The following is a 25,169-nucleotide window of genomic DNA, read 5'->3' on the forward strand; positions in this document are numbered from 1 at the left end:
GAACGCGTCCAGGAGGGTTTTGAATGTCTCCAGTGAAGGAGACTCCACAGCCTCTCTGGGCAGCCTGTTCCAGGGCTCTGACACTCTCACAGTAAAGAATGAAAGTAATTAATTGAAATACTTGGAGATCTATCTATGTCTCCTGAAATATTTTTTTTTCTGAAGTGTAATGCTTTTTAAAAAACAGATCTGATTATTCACATTAGTCTCCACATTTCCTTCCCCTTTTCTTTATTGCATGAGGCATTAGCCTGGGAACACAGTTCACGTTTCTCAGGCTTTTGTCTGTTCCTGCTGCTTTGCCTACTGGAGGGCAAACAGTGCTACTTGGTTTCTGACATAACTGATTGCTATGGAAATTATTACCGTGTCATAAACAGAGGATTTCATGTGTCGAATGTGCGATAGGAACGCAGAGGATCCTGTAAGCAGAAGGTTCCTGGTAATAAGGAAACAGGGAAGAGAAATGCAGAAAACACAGGATTCTTGTGCAAAATCCATTGTTGCAGATTCTTTTTCAGAAGGCATAACCTTCAAGGGCATGGGGATCAAGCAGTTTGCTGGGGTTTTTTGTTTTTAAATGGGTAAGAAGACAAATGTGCATTTCTGCTTCAAGGAATAATTCTTTTATTTTGACTCCAGCAGTTGGCACTGGCCAGAGTGATTTCCGAGGACATTCAATGTATGTCCCAGATCACTGCTCCACACTAGGGAGACTAGACAGCTACCGCTCTGCTGTGCAGCGCTCTGAAACCAAGGACACCAGCTGCCAGACGGAGGAAGTTAAAGTTGTGCCCCCTTCAATGAGAAGAATACGAGCTCAGAAAGGACAAGGCATTGCAGCCCAGATGTCTCAGTTCTCCAGCTCATCTGGAAACATGTCAGTGATGAGTGATTCTGCTGCAGTTATATTTGCTTCTCGCCAAAATAGTGACATTGGTTTTCACAGCTTGCCTCGGGTAGGCGCAAGAGTGTCTCTGCAGTCCCTAGAGCAAACACAGAGTGTCTCTAGGCAGACGGAAGACATCGCTGGCACTTTACCCCACCAGGTCAGTAAATTGCAAGCGGATGATAGCGTTGTGCATCTGAGGAATAATGCCACAACAGGGACCCTATCAAGGCCAAAGTCTCAAGAGGTGAGAAGCTATGATAGTGAAAAGTCCGCAAGCCCAGCATGTGTGGTCTCTCCACATGCCACATACTCAACAAGCATCATACCCAATGCAACACTGTCATCCTCCTCAGAAGTTATCATTATTCACACTGCCCAGAGTGCTGGATCATCAGATAGTAAAATTACCAGCTCTGCTGCCTACCCAAAGCCAAGAGACAATCCTGTTGCCAGCAGTGCAGTAGGTGGGAAAGAAGATCACCATTCATCAAGTGGTAACTGGAGCGAGAGCAGCTCCACGCGTCACTCACAGACTTCAGATACCATCCCATCTAATACTGTCATCATGCTTTCTCTTGGTGACTCTGCTGTCTCTCTTAGCACTCCTGGGAATGCAGAGGCTGGGTCTCAGAGCATGAACTACAGCTGTAGGAACAATCTTGCTTTACCAAACCCTTCCCAGGACAGTGATGGTAGGAGTGAATCTAGCTGTTCAGGGGAGCGAGCACAGGCAGCGGTGAACAGCACAGAGCATTGGGTGTACAAGGCTGCAGAAAACAGTGAAACTCATTCACGCAAAGTGGTTTGTACCCTGCCTGGCTGTGCCACTCCAGGTAGCAATCTGAGCAGCAGCAGCCTGGAGAGGACTTCGGTCAAGGATGATTCCACTTCTCTGTGTTCTGTCGACCATGATGGCTATTACAGTTCCATGCATATGGACTCTGGACTGAAGTCAGACTTGCCATGTGATAGTACTAATGGTTTTGGGAACACCAGAGACAGTGTGATAAACGTCTTCGAAGGAAAGGAGAAGAAACATCAGGATGACCAGTCAGGCCAAGGTGACAAATCCCTTGCAAGAAACATCTCTCTGAAAAAGGCAAAGAAGCCACCTTTGCCACCATCCAGAACAGACTCACTCAGAAGGATGCCCAAGAAAAAAGCCCAGTCCAATGGACAGGTACTTGATGAAACCCTCATTGCCACCCTCCAGCAATCTCTGCAGTTGAACCTCAAGTGCAAAAATGGCAGCTCCCCTTCCCAGAGCCCCTGCAGTGATTATGAGGATCCCTGGGTGTTGCGCTCCCGCAGCCAAAGCTCAGTCAGTGCAAGCAGCAGCATGATGTCCACCACTGCTCCAAACCTGTACTCCATCTGCACAGTCACTCCCTCCCAGAGTGAAACAAGTAGCATCAAGTCAGAGTACGCTGACCAGTGGGGTTACTACAGCGACTACGCCACCGTGGCAGATGACCAGGTGAAATCCCCAGTGACCCATTCAGCCAGTACATCATCTGCTCTCAGTGATTACAGTATCAGCCACCTCAGTGATGGCTCAAGGGCTTCTTTGCCACAAGTGCCCAGTGGACTGGCCAAACCAAAGAGCACTTCTCCAGAGAAATCCCACCGAGTCACATCGCCATCAAGTGGGTACTCCAGCCAGTCCAACACACCCACTGCGCTTACTCCAGTGCCTGTATTTTTAAAATCTGCATCATCAGGGAATGGGAAGTCCAAGCTGAAGCCTAAAGTGCCTGAAAGAAAATCCTCTCTTCTGTCTTCGGTATCCATGTCTTCATCCTCCACTTCTCTTTCTTCAAATACATCTACTGAAGGGAGTGTGAGTGTAAAGAAATTGGACCCCACCCTGAGCTCTCCTCCAGATCCTGGTGTACCTCCTCCACCATCTTCTCTTCCAGCACCACCTCCCCATTGTCCTGAACTTTCTCCTCCCCCTCCTCCTCCCCCAGATGTCATGGATCTGTCACCATTGCCAGCATCTCCCATATTCCCCCCTCCTCCACCAGAAGCTGATGTAAATTCTTCCTTTACCCAGACTGTCCCATGGTTTCCACAAGAAGGTTCCATCAGTTCATTCTCTTCCCATGCTTCTCCATCTACTTTCTCCGTCCCACCACCAGCACCACCTCTTGATCCCAAACTAACAAAAGGTGCAGCAATAATGTACCCACAGTGTTCTTTTAAGAAACGAAACCAGGAAGATTCTTCCTATAGTCCACTGAAACAGCCACTCAACAAACAAGACACATCAAGGCCTGTGATGCCCTTAGTAACTACCAAAGCATTGCAAATGGTGCAGCTGAGGTCTGTGAAAAAAGCAACAGAAAGTGAACCATCACCTGAATCTGCTTCTGAAACCATTTTTCAGGAAAAGGCTACTGTAGATTCATCATCCCAGTCTTCCCTAAAGGCATCTCTCTCCCTAAGACTCTGTAACAGCTTAAGTGAAGAGGAACTGAAAACTCAAAGCACTTCATTTAAAAACTCCGTTCAGCTGCTGGCTCGGGGTTCTCCTCTCATTGTCTCTGATAACGCAGCTGTGCTTGACAGCGATCAAGTGCCTGCAAGTGCAGTAGGGCTAAACAAGTCTTTAGAAGCAGATTCCCTGGGGACAGCTAGGGAAGACAAGCCTGAGTCTCTGGTGCAGAGTGAAGACCTCCATTCTGGAATGTCACCTCAGGGGTCACCAGCATCTCCCAGCAAGACTCAGGTTGTTCTGCCAAGCAAAAAGCCACCTCCTATTTCAAAGAAACCCAAACTGTTCCTTGTTGTACCACCTCCACAGTTGGATCTTCCAGTGGAGAAAATAGCTGAAGGGAGTGATACCGTCAGAAGCACATCAAGCCCAGCTAAGAGAGACGCTGGGCTTGCACACTGCGAGGAGGCGAGAAATTGTCTTACAGATGGACTCAGTTCTAGCGAGATGGACTCTGGCAGCCTGGTTCCTGAGGGAGGAGCTGCCGGATTCACCTTCTCTGAGGCAGTGGGAGCTAATGCCTTTGTGGTACAGCCTGCTGCATCACCAGTTCAAGAAGAACCCAGGCAGGAGGAGCAGCCTGCTTTCGATGAAGGAAGCAGTTCAGGCAGCAGCCAAGACAGCAGCAGTAACGCTGACGGGCACCTGTCTCAAGAGAACGAAAGTGGTGAGTTTCTCTTCTCTGACTCTTCTTCAGGTGCAGCAGTAGCTCTGATAAAGAAGCTGGGGGGTGAGAATAGCAATCGTAGCATTCAGGTGGGCTTCTGTAGGGGAAACAATTTCTTGTGATGGTTAAAACTAAGAGCCTAAAGGAAGTTGCAGGGATCAGACGGATACTTGATGAGATTTCTTCTAATTCCTTTCTGACTTTTTGTTCTTACAGACATGGAAATAAGAATTATCCTTTATTTAGCTATGCTAGGATTAAAGCATGCTATGAAAATGTGGCTTTGTTGATTTTGATTTTGCATTTTAGTGGAAACAGTACAAATTCTCTTTCAGTATTGTTCTCCACCTGTGTGTGTGAGCAAGCGTAGGCATTGTGTGCACTGCAGTTCCCTAAGCAAGCGTTGTTCTGAAATCACCATAATGACAACGGTGCTATCACTCAATCTCTGCTTTGCCTTAGAGGCAGTTAGGGCTGTTTTTAGGCTTATATGCCTGTTGGGTTCCCACAGCAGTCTGACAGTCTTGTTCGTTCTCTCTGCGTAGTGGAGGTGTTTGAGTCAGATACAGCAAATAGTTCATTCCTGCCAAGCAATAGTTATGGGGAAGAGACGGACGGAGTGGCAACACCAGCGAGACCAAGGACCACTGAGGATCTTTTTGCAGCCATTCACAGGTACTGCAGAGATTGCCCTTCCCATACTGTCAGGTCTTCTAGTTCTCTCACAAATTAACATTGTTTTACTAAAACACTCAATGACAACAGTCACTGCTTTAACAGAAAGCACGCATTTAACAACTTTATACTAAAGCTATATATGAAAAAGATAAGCAAAAGAACTTGTGTTTTATTGTTTTACAAATATATTTAATCTATTCTAAACTAAAAGCTACCAGATTAAAACAATGTAGATTATAAGTATCCTACCTCTTAAAATACCAAGTTACGTCTAGTATTTATTGTACTGTTCTCAATCTGCCATATTAACTCTACTGTTGCTTTTTCTGTGTATCTTTTTGTTTTCATTCTCGTTCTTCTCCATCTCTTTTTTACTCTCTTTGCTGCTTATATGGTGCAGTTTGGGACAGAGGCTCAACGCTAATGCTTCATGGCAAGCGTGGCTGAAACTGGCAAGTAACACAACATGTCAGTCATATGGCAAAACATATGGCAAACGCTGGATTATAGTTTGCCATAATCCAGCCTGAGGTCGGGTGTTTTGTGTCAAACCAGTTCATGAATGAAATGTGCAGTACTGGCTCTTATTATTTATGACATTATTCATTTCCCTTAAAAACTAATTCATCCTGAATAGGCAGCTAGACTTTTGTGCTGTTCACGTTAGGCTGTCAAAAAAAAAGAAAGGAAAACAAAAAAGCTTAAAACTGCAAAATGAAGCGTGTGCACCATTTAAACAGTACACACAGAAGACCGTTACCACTCTCTGAATTACTGAGCTTGCTTTTAGAGTAGAATCGATGTAGTGCTAGTGCCATCTTGTGGCTTTGTCTTTTACGTAAAAATTTAGAGGGGCCACCTCTTAATTCATCAAGTCGGGTCACAGAAAGTGCTTGGCAGCATCCGTGTAGGTTGATCGAGGTGTGTTCAGTGAGTTTGCACATCTGTGTACAAGTTTTGCATCAGGAGCATCGAGGGATTGGAAAAGCCTGTTGTGAGAACGTGGCTGGGAGCCAGGAGACTGCAGCACTTGGAAGGCAAATGCTTTGCTTTTTTTTTTAATTATTATTATTATTCTGGTTTAGAAGTTACAAAAATTACAAATATATATGATACTGACTTTTTATAACTTACAGTTACCCGTAGGACTTGGCCCATAGGAGCTGTTCTAAAAATGGTCTGTTGCATTCACGTTGCATGGTGCTCACTAGGACTGCGACAAATCTGATTTTAAAATGAATTGTTCTGGCCAGTAGCCTTTCTCCATTATGTAGGCAGGTAGAGAGTGGATCTCTGTGTGTATGCACATACATGGAATTCATGAGTTTATGGGGAAATGGACAATGGAATTGGATGTGACATAGTTAAAACTGCTTGACACATTTGTTATTAAGACCTTGCTTTTGCTGGCTTTAGACTTGAACTACTATCTTCCTTGGTTGTTAATTAATAAAAACATTTTGGTTTTCCCTCCTACTAACTTTTGCAAGTATTATTTCAGTAATTGGCACTCTTGAATGTGTGCTTTGGAGTAAGACAAGAATTTTAGTGATATGTGCATTAAGGGCAGGAAGAACAATGTAAGTTCAAGTCACGGTTCTGTTTGAATATGTACCCTATCTCTGTCTGAAAAGCCATCAAAACCAAATTTGGTTCTTAACTTTAAGTTTTTGCCATAATCCGTACATGCTTTAAAAAGTTGGTTAGATGCTGACAGCAAACTTACAGCTCTGCATTTCATTCAGTCTTACCAAATTACTTCAAGCCAGGATAACCACATCTTTCCCTTCAGATCTTTGAATTTTACTTTCTGTTTATTTGGAATTTAATCTGTTTTTTTGGCAGCAATACAACCACAGCATTGCAGTGTTTGAAGGTACCCATTAGCAGCCAAAACACTAATGAAGGGAAATCTTTTCCCTGTAACTAAGGCACACACAGGTTCACATAGAGACTCGCAGATCATCCAAGCACCAAATTCACTTTTTGTCTATAGGACTGAAAAACAGTTAAATCTAGTCAAGGTTCTTACTTTACCACTTGCAGAAGTTGTAATTTTATCCCTTTATTATCAGGCTGGATGGATGTTGACATTACACTCTTCTTCCAGAAAGTCAGGTGCTGTTACAGCTGCCTGGGGGAAGTATTTTAAGTGATCTGTGCGTAAACTTCACCACCTCAGAGACAGGATCGCTCCAAAGTCCTGGCAGAGTTTATTCCAATGTCTGTTGCTGCCACCTACTCAGCTGATGGATCCCACTACTTTGTTTTCTGGGTTGTGTTTGGTTTGGTTTTTTTATCAGTAGGCTGCAGTGCAGTAAAGACAGTTGAGCCTGCCTTGGCACAATTTCAAGGCCTTTAAGTAACTACAGCTAAATATCACATTAAGTAGAAACTTGTTTTGCAAAGGGAACGGTCTGTATTGAACACATGCGTGATAGAAATGAATGTGGAATGATAGCATGATAATAATGTAACAAGTCTGCTGACTTTCTTTAAAATTTTGCCAAAATAGCATATGTAAATTAGCCTTCATACAATCTTTTTTAATTAATTCTTGCTTAGCCTGCAAAGAAGCTAAGCAGCTTTGCTACAGATACTAGGCATGGAATACATGCACATTTCCTTTAGATTTCTAATAATGTGGAAATGGAGGAAATGAAGTACAGGTTCCACTTATTCCCAATTCCATGATTTTTTTTTCTTGCTCATTTTTTGTTATTCCTGCACTTTACATTTAGATTAAAAAACACCCTGCCCTTTCGTTTTGAAAGATAACTTTCCTGTCAGGAAGTTGTTCTCTCTTTCATCTAGCCACAGTTGCAATGACAGAGCACCAACAGAACTGTGCATCTTAATAGAAGCTGGAAAACTCACCTTTCACTATTCATTTAATGTTTGGGTTAGGAAGGAGATTTTTTTATGAATCATTTCTGATTCTCCAGAGAGCATGAAATGAAACAGAAAAAAACCAAAAAAACCCAGCGTGCTCTAGCTGATGTATTTTTAATCTAATCCCCAAGCTAACAGACAAATGGCATAATCTTTACAATCTGTTAGTCTCAGCACTTGAATACTGACTTCAGAAAACCTGATTCACTAAATTTGCTAAAGTGGACATCATTATTGCCAGTTTTAGTAGTTTCATTGTTCCAGATTTGCAGAAAAAGAGCCATAAACTTAACATATATTTCCAGTACCTCCATTAATGCCTATACAGTTTTGGTGGTGTTCTTACTCATGCTATGGATTTAGATTAATTCTCCCTTATCCCTCTTACTTCCTTAGCTTAATTCATTGTCATTCCTCTAAGCTGAATTTCATGAGGGAGGCAAAAAGTCTCATTTTTTGTTTGGTGCTCTTTTTTTGTCATTTCTCAAACTTAGATCCAAAAGGAAAGTCCTTGGCCGGAAAGATTCTGAAGACGACCGTACCCGCAACCATTCTCCGTCACCCCCCGTGACACCCACTGGTGCTTCCCCAACCTTAACTACCCTCAGACAGGCTGGATCGATTCAGAGAAGTGTACGCAAGAGCAGCACCAGCAACGACAACTTCAAAGCCCTGCTGCTGAAGAAAGGGAGCCGCTGTGACACCAGTTCCCGCATGTCCGCGGCAGAGATGTTGAAGAACACGGACCCACGGTTCCACCGGTCAAAGACAGATGCCTCCTCTGACCTTTCCGACAGCCCTGCCAGCTGCTCACCCAGCAAGAGCAAACGGGCCCAGGAGGAGTGGGCCAAGAGTGAGGGCCTGATGCCAAGGAGCATGTCCTTCTCTGGCACTAGGTACGGCCGATCACGAACACCTCCTTCCGCTGCCAGCAGCAAGTACAATGTCCGCAACCGCATCCAGAGCAGCCCCATGACCGTCATTAGTGAAGGAGATGGGGAAGTGGTGGAACAGTCAGAGGGCAGGGTTCGAAGGACTTTGGAAGAGCAGCAGGAGAGGCAGCTTGATATGTTTAACAGTGATGAAATGGACATGAATGACTTTCCATATGCTGAGGAGGCAGGCTGCAAGGAGGCCCTGGATCCAGCCCATCTAGAATTAGTGACTCAACCAGGTGGTACTTCCAGGAAATATCTAAGCCCTTCAGCTGAAGAAAGTTAAAAGGCAGTGACAAAAGGCTTTGGATATTAGTCTAGAAAATGTCAGAGGACTAGATTCCAGAAGAAAGCCCAGACCAGGACAAGTTTACTTTGCTGAGCATTTACTCCATGAACTGCATGTGTGTGTTTAAATGCTAAAGCAATGATAGTTCTGCATGGTTGAACTGGGTAAGACTTGCTTTGAATGAGTGGTCTGTGGCTTAAAGAACGTTAACAGTTGCATTTTTTGTGTAAAGCCTTAGAAGTCCTCTTGTGGGGGGGGAGGGGGGAGTTTTCTCAGAGCCTGTAGGGGTGTGAAGTTTTTCTTTTTCTTGAGACTGCAATTGTGCAAGCAAAATCTAGGGATGAGCCTGAAAAAGAGAAATGGATAGGCTTCTGTGGTACAAGCTGGACCTTTGGTTCAAAAGCATTGTATTGGTGCAGCGTTGCGTGTGTGTTAGGCAGAGAGAGGCAGAATGAAGCACAGTCACCTGTGAGAAGGTAGCAGGATTGGTGCTGGGGGTTGCATGGCTTATTACTGGGGTATGTCCAAGTCTAAGATGAAGCATGTCCTGCTAAAGCAACAAGGTTAAGAATTGGTCCAGGGTACTTTTTGGTTTTTTCCTTGTTTTTCCTGTGGGGAAAATGGAACACGTAGTTAACGTGGAAAAGGGAGCAGAGTTCTATACCACACAACTAGCTGCTGTGCAGCCACCCATGTACACTTGGTGAAACACTTCCAAGTGAATTGCTTCCTTGACTGGAGTATTCCCTTAGAGAACTGGAACAACTGGATGTGTGCAGAGGATATGAGCAGACAACAGAAAAGTGGGAGAGGAACGGAGCAGTGTACTGCCAGAGTTTGGAAGGTTTATGTTTCTGAATTAGAAAGCAGAATTTGACTTTGAGAACTTGCACTACAGAGCTGTAGGTGGAGCCTGTCTTTCAAAATTGAAACCTGGGAGTTGTGTTTTGCCAGAAGTCTTCCTTTTGTCAAAATGGGGAGATTATGACTTTTCATCACTTGAAATACAGATAATTGCTAACTTTTGGTTACCAAAGAATAAGTTACTTTCCTTTTTGATTTGCCTGCAGTATTTCTCTTCTTTTTTAACCTTAATTTAGTGAGGTTCATTTTTATTGTATATTTTACAAAAAATAAAAACATTTAACGGTTTTTCAATTGTAAAGAAGACCATTAATTAAAACTGAAATACTGGCTGGAATTTTTGGTTCTTAGTAGGAGTGAGTCTTTTAAGTTTTAAGAAGAATTTTGCATCATTTGATGGCGTGCGCAGTTTTTGTATTGTTTGTAAATACTGGAAGTTGTTAAAATATCTTTTGATCTCCTTACCGTAGAATTTATACATTTTTAGATTGCTTTTAAGAAGAAAAAGCACTCTTTGTAGATTATTTATTTTAGAGAAATATGCTTGTAATCTCTTTCTTCAATCTTTTACTTGTTAGCAATGTAAATTTCAGGGGCCTTCGTTTAACTCTTCCCTTGACAAGAGGGAAATAGTGATGAAAATGCTGTGACTCTGCTTCAATAAAGAAAAAGGCTGCCAGTTGCCATATTGTCTCTTGAATTGATTAAAATCTCCTTCAAAAGATGTCCCACATCTTTTGTGTATGGCAACCCACTGAATCCCATAAACTGTGCATCCAGCTACTCATCTCCAGTTCTCATTGCAAAACTTACTAATTCACTTTACAGACAACTAAAGCAACTTACACATCCATTCCATTTTGGTATCTCAGTGCTGAGACTAAAAAATTTGAAATAATACCAAGCTTTTTTTCCAGTATCCTGTGTGAGCGTTTCTGCTACTTCTCTCTTGCTTTTGCTACCTGTCCCAGAAAACTAAAATTCTTGGAGAACCAGATTATAAGCAGCGTGACTGAGAAGTGAAATGAAGTGGAGGTGAATCCAGCTGCACTCACTGGAACAAGGCTGGGACTAGCTGGTGCACAGCAAACTTTCTACCATTTTTGCATGCTAAATTTATTTAGAGAACCATTGGATTTTTAAAAAGGAAGTTAAAACCTAATTGGATAAAGTAGATTGTTTCAGATTTCATTAATATTGATTTAAACTACATACAGTTGCAAAACATTCTGCAGCTGCTAAATGTCTCATGAGTGTTGCTTTGGTGTTTCTCCCAGAGCTGATCAGATGAAACATAGAGTGTTGTGTCCTTTTCCCAGCAGCAACTGTCCCTTTCAAAGCTGTGTGTAAGTGCTAACTGGTCCTCATGCCACTGTCCTGACAGGAGAATACTTGGGCTTTGTTTTATTGTTTACAAATGGGGAAAACATCGAAGTGAAAAATTGCAGCATTGAAGAAAATTGAGGTTCTGGTGTCTGCACCTTCTGCAGTGTTTGCAGCATTTTGTATGAAGTGGCTGTAGAAGGGAGCCCAGCCCCTGCCTTTTCCTTGATGCCGGTCGGCCAGTGCTGCCAGCTCTTTTTATAGACTATATGGGGAAGTCTCTGGAAATTCTCTTTTTATATGCACACCATCTTGTCAGTGCAGGTAGGTGAGATGAAACTTACACGCAGCATGGGCTGAATTTCTTTACTGGCTACAGGTAGCCTTGGTGCTTATCTAAAACACTCATCTGGGTGGGGAGAAACTTGATGAAATTCAACAAGGCCAAGAGTGGGGTCTTGCATCTGGGAAAGAACAACCCCATGTACCAGTACAGGCTGGGGACTGACCTGCTGGAGAGCAGTTTAGGAGAAAGGGACCTGGGGGTCCTGGTGGACAGGAGGATGGCCATGAGCCAGCAATGTGCCGTTGTGGCCACAAGGCCAATGGCATCCTGGGGTGCATTAGAAAGGGTGTGGTTAGTAGGTCAAGAGAGGTTCTCCTCCCCCTCTATTCTGCCTTAGTGAGGCCACATCTGGAGTATTGTGTCCAGTTCTGGGCCCCTCAGTTCAAGAAGGACAGGGAACTGCTTGAGATCGTCCAGCACAGAGCCACAAAGATGATGAAGGGAGTGGAACATCTCCCTTATGAGGAAGGGCTGAGGGAGCTGGGTCTCTTTAGCTTGGAGAAGAGGAGACTGAGGGGCAACCTCATCAATGTTTACAAATACATTAAGGATGAGTGTCAGGAGGACAGAGCCAGGCTTTTTTCAGTGATGTCCAGTGATAGGACAAGGGGCAATGGATACAAACTGGAACATACAAGGTTCCATGTAAACATCGGAAAAAAATTTACTGTGAGAGTGACAGAGCCCTGGAACAGGCTGCCCAGAGAGGTTGTGGAGTCTCCTTTGCTGGAGACATTCAAAACCCTCCTGGATGTGTTCCTGTGTGATTTGCTCTAGGGGATCCTACTCTGTCAGGGGGGTTGGACTAGATGATCTTTCGAGGTCCCTTCCAACCCCTAAGATTCTGATTCTGTGTAAGGTGAGTTTGGGCTGAGGCTCAGGTTTTGGCTGATGTGCAGATGGCAGTGTTACGTAGCACTGCTGATGTTGCTACAGAACTGGATTTTACACAGGGTAAGATGTAGCAAAGTACATTAAATGTGCTGAAATAAGTTTAGTAGTGCCTATAATTATACTTATTTAGGCATCTGATGTAACTCTTATACCACCATGTCATCTCTCCACTGCCATCACCCTCTGCAGCTGCACACAGAATTGGTTAGCTCAGTTTTCTCACCAGTACAGTCCTTGGCTCAATTTTCTGCTATAGAACCTTGAGAATATGATAGTTCTAGGCTGCATGTTCTGTACTGGCAACAACATCCAGCTTCAAAGTTACTTTATTTGGTTATAATCTTCTGCCATAGGGAGGTTTTGCAGTTGTAGCTTTATTGGTCAACAAGTATAGATTAAGTAGCAAACCTATGCTGAATATGTACAGAACAGTAGGAGAGGAGGAAAAACACAAACTTCATCCATGCTGAAGAGAAAAAGGAGACTTCTGTCATCCTGATGCTAATGAGCCATGCTGTTACAGAGCTCGTTCAAGAGTTTACAGTTGGTTTACAGTTTGCCTCTGAGACAACAAATCATTGTTGAAGCTAGATGCGAGATTAATTTCTGGTTTTCCTTTTGTTGGTAATGATTTTCCACTTCAGTCTTTTCCTAAATTTTGCTCTGTATTAACTAAATCTGTGCTTCCTTCGTTTAGGTTCAGTTTATTCTTCCTGTTGTCAGATGGAGGCAGCCCCAATCCACCTCAGAGTCAGAGCCCTTCAGTCAGTATGTTAATGCATTCATACAAGCCTTCCCTGTTGATGTACTGGAGAGAGGAGAATTTATTATCTTAATTTAAAAGAAGGATGGTTATGCAAGGAACAACAGCTTGGTGAGAGAAGGTTTGGAAGGATAATGGAAATCAGTTTAGAGAATTGGGAAGAAGGTGGGCTTGATAAGACAGGGTTTTGAGGAACCAGGGCTGGATGCTGGTTCATGCATAAGGCTCAAGCTGAAAGAAGGCACAGAATAATGGCAGGAAAAGGAAGCAGGGAGACTACTGAGAAGTGCAGTGAACGCACAGGATGACAATAGAGTATGAGGCAGGCAGGCTAATGCAGATTCTTGAAGAAGCTTCAGCAAGTACAGAGGGGAGACAAAGGCCAAGGAACAATGGGATAGTCACAGCAAGGGGAAAAAAATGTGGTCTGTGTGTTTCCTCACAGTTCAAAGGGCATAAGTGGCCAAACTCAGTCAAACATTGGGGGGGGGGGAAGGTTTTAGAAGAGGAAAAAGAGCACAATTCTTTGAGGTTAAAAAAGCAGTAATAGGTTGAAGTAAGGAATGCTCTAGGAGACCTTGGGCAACACTGGACAGGCAGCTACAGGCTTGAGCACAACTCTTTGAAGGGTCCTGTACAGAAAAGCTGTGCCTGAAGTCTGGAAAAAATATGGAATGAGAAAGATTAAAGCTCAGATTCACCCTGCCTAATTGCTGCCAACAGCCCTGAGTCCTATGGACTGGCTTGTGTTCTCCAGAGATTTGTGTCCTGGTAACCTGCTAAACCTGCAGTCATTCCTGGAGTGAAGCTAGGCCACATTACCTAGATGATGTACAAAGTACATTATGCTCACTTTCCGAGTTTCCCTTTTATACTTTATTTTCTGAATAACTTTCTGAAGTTATTTAATGGTTAAAATTAGGAGGGTCTTGACATAAAGTTGATAAGAGGTGTTACCAACTTTAAATCAGAGCACAGCATTAAAATCTTGTGGGTATTCAGGACTGGATTATGACTGTGGCTATACTGGTGTGAATTAATAAATACTCAACAGAGTAAAATATAGAGCTGTTTGATAAAGGAAGTCCTTTGTCATATATTGTTCTGAAAGACTGGGTAAAAGCCTTGGTAGTGCTTCCCCAGGAGAATGAATACATTTTATGTTTCAAATTTAGCTCTTTGCAGTTAGGTTGTTCTGCATTGTGCACAACCAGCCTTTTAAGGGCAAATCAGTTCTTCTCCCAACAATGCTAGTGCAACATGTTACTGATTTTTAGAAGGAAATTGTCTTAATACTGAATCCAAATGCATGTGCATTTGCATGTGTGTGGATGTATACAGAAGTGAGAAAGGCCAATCCTGGTGTACAGGAGTTGCTTCTGTCTAGTATACTACTCTATTTGTACACCAACCTTCAGTAATAAAAAGCGAATTCTAGCTAATGAAAGAACAAAAAAAAAGGAAAAATGTGTCAGTATATGTAGGTTGCAGAAGGCTGCATATTCACTGCCTCTTGAAAAAAATAGTAAAAATGTAAGTTCTGTGTTTAGATGGTAAAAACTAACTTTGTGGGGGGAATAAAAGAGAGACATCAATTACTAAAACAATTAGATAAAATCTGGCAACAAACAAGAAGTACAAGAAAAAAAAAGTCCTGTCTGGCAGCCTGAAGAAGAATGCTTCCACAGTGACAGTATTCAAGAATTAAGCTTAACTTGCATGTTCTTCCTGTACAGCTTGGTAAGAAACTGTTTTCTTTAAAAGTCAGTCAAATACACACTGTTAGCTCCTGAAAGCACAAGTTTCTGTGTCCGCTTTTCTGCAACCCAGTATGAAAAGAGTGTTAGAAATGTAGCTGGTCATTTCTTTTGGGACAAGGAAACTGATTGCTAGGCCAGCTTAAAACCAGTGAAAGAGCATTATAGTGACCAGAGCAGTTGGTGCCCAGCACAGCATCACCAGTTGAGAAGCTGCCCTAGTGGAGTCTAAAAGACAAGTCCCATCATTCTCTCCTTAATCAGGATGTTGTAATGTGCTGCCTGAAGAATTAGGACTGTTATAAATGACTGTGCCAACCAGGAGCTGCAGTGTAGTCAAAAGGATTAAGAAAAGCAAATCCCAGATTTAGGTAGTCAGTACATCAGTCACAAATGGGAGTAATAATGATTTTAATATATTTACCTTTTTATAGAGTCCTAATACAAAGCAAAAGTATGTTTCAGAAAGGAGATCTTTAGACAACAAAGATGAGTGTGCCAGGTATGTCGCTGGGAGCAGAGGTCCTGCAGTTGCACAGAAGTCAGAGTGTGGCTCTGGGGTAGCTGATAGTCACATGCAGGCCATGGATATGACATGCAGTACCAAACCACTGATCATCTGGCATATTCCCATACAAAACATACTTGATCTTCTATGGCCAAAGCCCAAACTTCTAATTCAACAGAATGGTCTTGATGTCCTGAGAGATGCTACCTGGAAAAAAAGAATTCCATCAAATAGTGCCTAACTGGGAAAACTGAAAACAACAGAAAAGATATAAACTTTTTCTGGCAGTCTTCAATTGCCTTTTTCAGCAGTCTGTAACTCTGAGAAGATACTGGAATCTGGAACTCAGTTTCTTTCCTTTGTGTTTGCAAGGCACTCAATTTTTTTCCTCTCCTCCCTGGCTCCTGTTGGCACAATGTTTTTATTGTGATATACAAACAACCAATGAGGGATAATAAAGGCAGGTTGGTGAGGAGAGTTATAAACATGCTCAAGTGACCTGCAGCTACAGTGTAGAAAAATACATATATCATACTGATTGTTGTTTATCCTTGTGTGCTTGACAAGCAGAACATCTGTGTTTAGATAACATAGGCCTGTGATAAACTTAGAGGCACCCGGTCAAACATGCTTGAAATTCTGGCCCTGCTACAAAGAAGATCAAAGCACAGTGGTAAACTTCTCCTGTGTGAATTCCTGAAAAACAGGCAAAACCAGCAGGTTTGGTGATCTTCTAGCAAGGACCGAGCTCCACAGTGCCTGCATCCCCCCTGCTCATGTGCCTCTGCCCAGGGGCTCCAAATGGAGAGGTAACAAAAATAAATTTACTCTTTGCATCTCCTCTGTGGTTTTGTGGTTGTTCCTGTGTCCTGCCTGTGCCAGCTCATTTTGGCACTGTCAGCAGGATCCAGGAACAGACTGGCCAGCAAAAAAAAAGTCAGGGACTGGGGAGGCCATGACAGTGACTCCCCATATTCCAGGATGGCCCAGAGTGCTGAAACCCCATAGCCACTGTCCAGGCTACACTGGCTCTGCCAGAACATGGCCTGAAGTAGATGATGGAACAGTGATTACCCACTCCCCCCAGCAGCTGAAACAACTATGTGCAGTTTGCCATGGAAAGTGGCATTCAAGCCTTCTCAACTTAGTTGGGAGATGGGGATGATTATTACTTACCATTCTTAGAGCTCTTGATTGTGAAGTTGTTGCATTACGGAGTAAAATCAGAGAGTTGGAAAAGGAAGTTGGAACTTGACAAGATGCAAGAAGTGATTACTACTCAAGGAGAAAGGTGCCATTGGCCACAAGGTACTGTAGAGCAGTTGGTAGCATGTATTGCTAATAAACAAAGGGACAGATATGGAAAAAGTATGGTTTGGACTTCGTAAGTTCATGCCCTTGCCACAAAACCTTCATGGGATCCTGAGGAATGGGATGTAAATACCTGGAGTGAATCCTCAGACTCTGAAGTGGAGTGTGAGTCAGCTTTAGAAGGCAGGGAGGTGGTAAAAGCACAACCCCTGTAAAAACAAAGGGACAGCAGGAACAAGCTGGCAGGAGCATGCAGATCAGGCATATTTATACCCTGAAAGAGTTGAGGCAATTTTTACAGATCAGTCAGTAAAGGAGGGCAGAAGGCATATTGGCATAGATTTTGCAATCTTGGGATAGCAGAGCTGCATCTTTCCACTTATTAATGGATGAAAAATATTTATCAAGCTCAGCAGCCACCAATGGTCAGATAGAAAGAGGCCTCGCTCAGTTGGAAAATACCAGAGGTTCTGATGGGCAAGATGTTATTGCACCTAGGCTGTATTAAAGGTTGCATGCAGCAGTTGTAGCAGCATATGCTGAACCCATTAGATTAGGAAATCTGTGTACAATGGAGGAGGGTATTAATTTAGTGTGGCAGATGGGGATGGCTTATGTGTTATGGTCATGGGATCCAGTCTGGACAGTGCAGCAGTAACAGGAAGTATCAAAACACAGCTTTTGAGAGGAGTGCCTGCCTCACTAAAACCCCTGATTATACCAGCAGTCACAAGTGCTACTGGTAATGTAGCCACCCCAGCAGATACCTTGAGGGAAACTGGGGCTGGTCTGTGCAGGTGGTGGATAAAGGAAAGCCGGGAAGACTGGAAGGAGTTACAGCACAAGGCACAAGGCAACAAACATAGAATGATCTTTATAATCTGGTGTTCCACTGTCAGAAATAAATGGGGTCACAACATCAGAAATGTTTCAGTGATGGCAGAAGTTAGCACCTATGCAAAAAAGCCAGCTGCCCCAGGCCCCACTGCCAACTCTGCATCCACCTTCCTCCCCTGCCTGCTGCCTCCAGGCAAGGCACTGCCTGGCAAATGCCAAACCTGCAGAAATGAAGGTTTGGCAGGTCCTCCCAAAACTGTCACCACTGTAGCCTCTTACCATGAGGGGAACCTAAGCCACCATGTTCCTTTAGCCGTAAAGGGGCAGTCTCAGAGGGATTTTACATGTGTCAGCTCTAATAGATACTGGAGCTGAGGCTACTGTATTACATAGTAATATTAATAATAAAGAAGCCACATCACAGATCTGTGGACTGGGGGAAATAGGACCATGCCCTCTGAGCGAAGATTACCTTAACAACAGAAAATACCCCTCCATTTACCATGGCTGTGTTAAGTGCTGCAATTAAAGAATACATTTTGGGGATTGATGTGTTGGCAGAATGAACAGTTGAAACTTTAAATGGTTGCTTCGGCTTTGGGACTTTGCAAGCAGGATTCATTATTCCATCTATAATCCCTAAGTGGGATCCTGTTTTGCTGCCCATGCCTGCAAAGGTGTAATATATTCCAGACAGGGGGAAGAAATTACTCAAACCGTTCCAGCACTTCCACAAATGGGAATCATTAAGGAAACTGACTGTTTTCAATAATCCTATTTGGTCTGTTCAAAAACCAGACAGCACTTGGATAATAACTGTAGATTACTGAGAACTGAACGAAGTCTCCCTCCCACACACACCTGCAGTTGTGGTACCAGACATGGTTACTCTTACAGAAAACAATTAGCAAAAATGTACAACTCTGGAAGATGCTGGTAGATCTTGCTAATGCTTTCTTTTCAACAGCCATTGCTTCTGAAAGCCAAAACCTGTTTGCTTTACCTTGCAATAAAAACAATATATTTCCAAGAATTGCCTCAGGGATACAGGGATTGCCTCCAGTTGGCTGCCAAGTGACAGCAGCTGATGTAGCCCTATGGCCAGGTAGCCTGACTGTTCACCATTGTATTGATGATCTATGGATTCTGGCAGAGTCACAAGAAATTGAAGCAGCTGACAAATTGATGAAAGCACATTTATAGAATCAAGTCTGTGCAATTAATCCAAAGAAAATACAGGGCCCTGATCCTACTGTATGACTTTTGGAAATAGTTTGGCATTCAAAAAAGCATCTGCCCTGTTGTCTTGTTCAAAGACTGCATATACTCCTTTAATTCTGCACAGAGGGCAACAATACTGCAAATAAACCTAATATAATTTCATTGTTCTGCCACAGTTCTGTTCTTTTTCCTGCACCTTCACATTTTGTTGGATTCCCTGCTGCATTGCACGGTGCACACTGCAAGAATGTGCTCACTGTATGTGTGGAGTCTTTCTGCTATGTGAATTCTCTTAGTGTCTTACAAGAGATGAACACTACAGTCTCCCTTTTGTGAGGTCACTATTATGGTCACTTCCCTTGAAACTTGAGTTTCCATGAAACTTATAGAAACTTAGTGTTTTTGAAATGGCCTATTTCATACAGACTTCACAGAGAAACCATAACAGGGAGGAAAAGCCGGTAGGAGGGGAAGGAAGGACATTATGGTATTACATTAGACTAGTTTCCAGAAGAAATCTTGCTACTCAGCACACCCTTTCTTCTGCACTACATAGCAGGCTCCTGGCACTGTGACCAAAAGGAGGGTGTCTGAAGGATCAATTCTGGTTCTGAACATGGTGTGTTTTGTAGCAAGCCCATTAGGAATGGAACAGTCCTCCATGGGTCAAGCACTTTACATACCTGACAAAAGGAGTGTTCCTGTCCTTAGATGGTGTTTGTCTCAATTGCTTTCTCATCTCTGAGAACTGGAAAGGATTAAATTTACTCACCAATGGGCACAAGAAAATACCACAGCTGCCTGTGGGATTGGAAAAGCTAGGCCAGGTGGCAGCAGCTAAGTAATTCTCAAGGAAGTCAAGAGAAGCACTAGCAGCTAATTGCAATTAGCCAGACTAGCCAAGACAATTAAATTTTGGCTGCATAATGATTGCTTAAAGGTTGCTTTAAATCCTGGGAACACCTTGATTGCTCTGCAAAAATCAGGCCACAGCTGAAATGATATTAGGAACTGGTTAGTTTTGATATGAACTTGAACATCTCAATGAAGATAGGAGTTGCATCTGGAGATGTTTGTAGTGCTGAACCAGAGCTGAACTTTGCTGTCCTGTGGCCTGTCAGCCACTGTTACAGGAGTTCTGGTAAGTATAGAGTATTTAGTTATATTACAATATTTCTTGTGGTTTTATTGACTGTGACCTGGAACAGAAGTCATTCCTTCTGTTGGGAGGATTCTTGCCTTCACAGTACTCTGTCAGGGGAAAACTGTTGTTCAGGGAGATACATCAAAGCTGAAGAAAGAACCTCTTGCACTGGACATGTTACATGGATTTGATCCCTGGGTTTGACCAGCTGTGGGTCGGTCTGTAGAGTTTGTTTCTCTTCATGTGTTGCCTTTTATATAGCTGGAATAAAAGTGAATTAAACTAAAGAATGGGAAGCAAGGGAGGGGAAAGCAAGTTTGTAAGAGGCTTATTTCTGGATGGGCACATTCTCTCTTACTATTTTTCATCATGATTTGTGTTCTGTTGTATATAACTCTGCCTTTAGGGTGCTTAATGAACTAGGGTAGGAAGAATATAGCTCTGCTTCCTATGCTCTTTGTGTTTAAGTCCACTAAATGACGTTAGTTCATTTGCATTCAAGGAACTAAAAAACATGCATTCAGTTCTCTTAGTTTGAACCTGGAAAAACAAACTAAATGAAAATGAAAACCCTACAAACTAAAACACTCTACAAAATAAAAACTAGACCTTGACTGTTATGAATAGGCTTGATACAATTGGAAAGGATTGTTTGTACATGCTCTTCTGCTTTGAAGTATTTATTTCATCGCAAATGGATATGTCTGAAAGGTATTAAGACAGCCATTCAAGAGAAAAATTACTTCCTGACTTTGTAGGAACAATGAATATGGGAGGGGCTGGATGCTAATGACATGACTTGTTTGAAATTCTGAGTGCCAGTTTTGGTTGCTGCTTCTGCCTTATACTTATTTTCTGACAATAAACCCTCAAAAAATGTGAAAGACACAGAATTTTGTTTTTTACTTTTTTAATGGAAAGCTTGTAAAAGGGCAAATATACATTCACACTGCTGTCAGCCTTCTCAAGTATCCATGAGTTTTCAATTAGTTTTGCTGTCTTCATTGGTATCTCAGCTCCTGTAGCATTGATCTATTAGCAGTACCCATCCCAGCTCTGCCACTGGCAACGGTGTTTTGTGTCTATTACAGGGATTACCTCCCTTCTGCTTCACACTCACATGCCTTTCCTGTTCTGCAGAAGATTAAATCAACTGCCAAAGATTAAAATAACCACTGTATAACAAAAGTAATGATATAACATGATGTTTACTAATAGACTGAAATGAATAAACTCCATGACTAAAAATTCCTGATTGTTTCACTTACAGATAGTTTTTGAGAGAAGAATCAGTGAATAATCCATTTGCCACAGGGATTAACATCACTATTATGTGATGTTTTTGTTTGACCTTCATCCTTGGAAGTCTGAAGAAAAAAAAAAAAAGATATGTTCCTATGCAGAATAAGACTGCTGACTCAGCTTCTCACATAAATAAAAAAGTTACTTTCTTAAGAGTTCTTACAAGAGCAGCATGTATCATCATAGAACTATTTGGGTTGGAAGGGACCTTCAAAATCATCTAGTTCCAACCCCAATTGCCATGGGTAGGTCAACCCTCACTAGACCAGGTTGCTCCAAGCCCCATCCAACCTGGCTTTCACCACTTCCAGGGATGGGGCAGCCACAGCTGCTCTGGGCAACCTGTGTCTCACCATCCTCAGAGTAAAGAATTTCTTCCTGATGTCTAACCTAAATCTCTTTTCTTCTAGTTTAAAGCAATTCCCCCTTGTCCTATCACTATATGCCTTTGAAAAAAGTCCCTCCCCAGCTTTCCTGTAGCCTCTTCTGGTATTGGAATGCTGTTATAAGGTCTCTCTGGAGCCTGCTGTTCTCCAGACCGGACAATCCCAAGTCTCTCAGTCTGTCCCCATAGGAGAGATGCTCCAGCCCTCTGATCATCCTCATGCCTCTCTTCTCAACTTGATCTAACAGCTCCCTGTCCTTATGTTGGGAGATCCAGAACTGGACACAGTACTCCAGATGGGGTCCCATAAGAGCTGACTAGCGGGGCAGAATTGCCTCCCTTGACCTGCTGGCCATGCTTCTTTTGATGTAGCCCAGGTCACAGTTGGCTTTCCGGCCTGTAAGCACACATCACCAGCTCACATTGAGCTTCTCATCAACCAGTACTCCCAAGTCCTTCTCCTCAGGACTGCTCTCAATTCATTCTCCACCCAACCTGTATTTGTGCTTGGGTCTGCCCAATCCCAGGTGCAGGACCCTGCACTTGGCCTTGCTTAACTTCAAACAGTTTGAACAAGCCCACCCCTCAAGCCTGTCAGGGTCCCTCTGGATGGCATCCCTTCCCTCCAGTGTAACAGCCTCACCACACAGCTGAGTGTTGTCAGCAAACTTGCTGAGGGTGTTGTATGCCTTCCTGTGAAGGAAGTTGGTTTTACTTTATCTGCAGTTACTTCTTCTGTGTTTGAAATCTTAGCATCTCTCCCCAGTTGTCTGTAGCCTCAGCTCCAACATCTTTCTTTTAGATGTGTGCTCTAAACTTTTACCTTTCATTTTAGTGGAGCTAAGAAACTGAAAGATGTTTTTTACTCTAAACTTACAGTTGTTGTATTGCCAGACACAAGTTCCTTTCACATCATGAACTCTCCACTTGGATGCAAGAAGTGTTTGCCCCAAGGGCCTGAGAGCTGGTCTGCAAACAGTAGCACTGATACCAATAACACTGTGGTCACAGGTTGATATGATCAGAGGTAGCTTCTAGGCAATGGAGATTAATTTCAGTATGTTTGTGTGAGAAACATTCTCTTTTTTGTTTTACTGGACCGTCTTTTTAAGGTGGAGATTTTAAAGTGAGATGCTGGTTAGGTTAAAACCCACCAGGGATCATTAACATGCAAGACTACACAAATTTGTGTTAGAATTATACTAATTCTAAGTGGAATCAAAAGCAGTCTATTCGAAAGAACTCAAGTCATGGAGGTGTATCTGTTCATTCAGATTTGAGCAAGTGTCTGGTTTCAATACTCTGGAAATAAAAAAGGATAGAAACCCTTTGTCTAAGGCAGGATTTGAGAGTTATCCAATGTCACTTTTTTTTGAGAAAACAGCAATTCTTTGCTAGTTCCAGAAATGTATCAGTCTTGGTCACAAGAAGTATCACTCAAGAAGTTATCTTAATTGTAACTAAGGTAACTGGGAAGCAGTTTAGAATGATGAGCCCAGAGGCTGGGTTTCAGTTGCTACGGATAAACAAGAAATTGTGCTGAAGAAGAGTATAAATAATTCCAGAACACAGCAGATCTTTTAAGGCAAAATATGCTCAATTAGATAAAATGACTGAATTTTCAAGCACACCTGTACAGTTCTGCTGAAGTTAGTGGTATATACAGACACAAGAGGCAGAAACTATTTATCTTTGAATATCAAACCTTTGTACCTTGTTGATTAGGTACCGTATGTTGTTTGGCCTTTTTTATTTTTCCAACTTTTCTTGTAGCTGGCAACAACTGCATGTACCAAATACTGAGGAGGTAAACAAAACACCAGGAGGCAGTCAAATACATTACTTTTAAAAGCAGCAGAGAATACCAGGGATTCATCTTAGACATGGTCTGAAAAGGAAAACGCTTGGTTGCACGTGGATTTGTCCAAAACATGTGCTGCTGCTGTCCTTGCAGCCTGATGAACAAAGGGGGAACATTAGAAAAGGTAACTATCTCAAAAGTGTAGTTCAACAAAATAATCCCGTTTCCAAATTCCAAAAGGCAGAGGTTTTTATAATTTAAGGGAACTGGATGAGTGGGATCATTGGTTTTGACCTGAACTACTTGGTTACTGTAGTATGTGATTTATGCCACTGTTGACATCCTAACTCAAATTTTAACTACCTGCAGCTCCAAAGTGGCTGTTTTTTTGTTGTACAGTGATAATCTACTCCTCCTTTTTTTTTTTTTTTTTAAATTAGTTCAGGGGTTTTTTAAGAATTTATTACATTCACAAAGCAGGGCTGGCTGATATTGACACTTCTTGACAGTGTCTGGAATCGCAAGGTGCAAGTGAGGACAGCCTTTGGGTTTAGGAATTACACCAAGACTGCATATGATAATATGTAGTAGTTACATTGGCAAGCCAGAGACAAATGTAATGTCATGGAACAGCTCACACCTGCAAGGAAGAAGCTGTCATAAATTGAGGTTGTCAGGATCTGCAATAGCCACATTCCATAACAAGAGCATCAGTTCAACACAGTGAAAATGCTATCCTGTGAGAAAGAATGGAAGATAACATCACTGTCTAAATATCCATATGCAAACCCTCCTGAGCAACTGAACCACTGCCACCAATGTACTTGAATGGCATGTGCTTTGCTCTAGAGATGAAGGGGAAGGCAGTATGATCCAGTTTTAAAATACAGACCAAGGTTAATTATTATTTTGTGTGTGTGCTTTTGATTTTATTAATTTTCCCCCAATTCTTCTGCACGCTCTATTTGTGGATCTTGTGGACTTTGGCAAGTAGCCTGGCCAAACCGTGTGAGTGTGCTCTTGTGTGGTGCTGTTGGGGGTCTTCCTCACCCAGGTCTTCTCTGCCTGTCCTCACTGTTCAATGGGAATAAAAGACAACCTTTATCCACAGTGCACATTTGAGCCTTTGGGACAGTCACTGGAAGTTTTGTAGAGGTTATATATTTATTTGCTTTCCTGAGAGCTGCTGCAATCCAGAGCACTGCAGAAAGATGTGATGTTAACACACATAAGCTGAGTAAACCAGCTTGTCACAAACTCAGTAAAAATAAGCACATAAAAAAGAAAAAGCCAAGCAGGAATAGGTATGTGCTAAAAGCCCTTTTTGTGACTGGTGAATGTGTAGCATAATTCATGTCTCCTTGTAGCTGAGGGGCAAACAGAGATGTTTGATCCTTGCATGACACACTTGGTTAACTGGAATACCCGTGTTACTGGTCTGAGACCAGCTTGGTGCCAGGCTGTGTGTGCTTGCCACAAATGGAAGGTAGGGGATCCCAGCATGATGTGAAGAGACTCATTCCCTGTTACTCCAAGTTTCTTTCTTTTATTCATTGGTTTGGTGCCTCATTTGGAATCTTTTTGCTAATTTTTGAAGGCCGTAGCAGTTCCACGTTTGTGCCTTGAGGGGCTGCATGCTTCAGCTAAGGTGCTTCCCTAGGAAGTTTGTTTGGTGCTGCTGGGCTGCAGCGTGGTCTCTTCGTATGGAGGCACTGGGTCTGGAGAGAGCTCAACGTGAGCCCCGTCCACGGGAGTCTTCATGGTGGCCTCCTCATAGGACGGAGGCAAACACACAGTGAGGAACGTGGCATCAGGGAGCAGAGTGGAGTAGTGGAAACTCTGTTCACTGTTCCAGGGCAGCAT

General features: G+C 42.7%; 1 protein-coding gene across 1 annotated transcript in view; it reads left to right on the forward strand.

Annotated features, from left to right (window-relative positions):
• NHSL1 (NHS-like 1) overlaps positions 1 to 9,007 on the forward strand; it is a 99,435-nt gene extending 90,428 nt beyond the window's left edge. Inside the window, exons 5-7 of the mRNA XM_010001748.1 lie at positions 643 to 4,056; positions 4,602 to 4,731; positions 8,121 to 9,007. Coding sequence (XP_010000050.1) covers positions 643 to 4,056; positions 4,602 to 4,731; positions 8,121 to 8,847 — 4,271 coding nt within the window. The 3' untranslated portion in view covers positions 8,848 to 9,007. The remainder of the gene's footprint in view (positions 1 to 642; positions 4,057 to 4,601; positions 4,732 to 8,120) is intronic.
• Positions 9,008 to 25,169: the final 16,162 nt, after the last annotated feature.

This window comes from Chaetura pelagica, unplaced genomic scaffold, assembly GCF_000747805.2.
Source record: "Chaetura pelagica isolate M959 unplaced genomic scaffold, ChaPel_1.0 scaffold307, whole genome shotgun sequence".
Classification (NCBI taxonomy): domain Eukaryota; kingdom Metazoa; phylum Chordata; class Aves; order Apodiformes; family Apodidae; genus Chaetura; species Chaetura pelagica.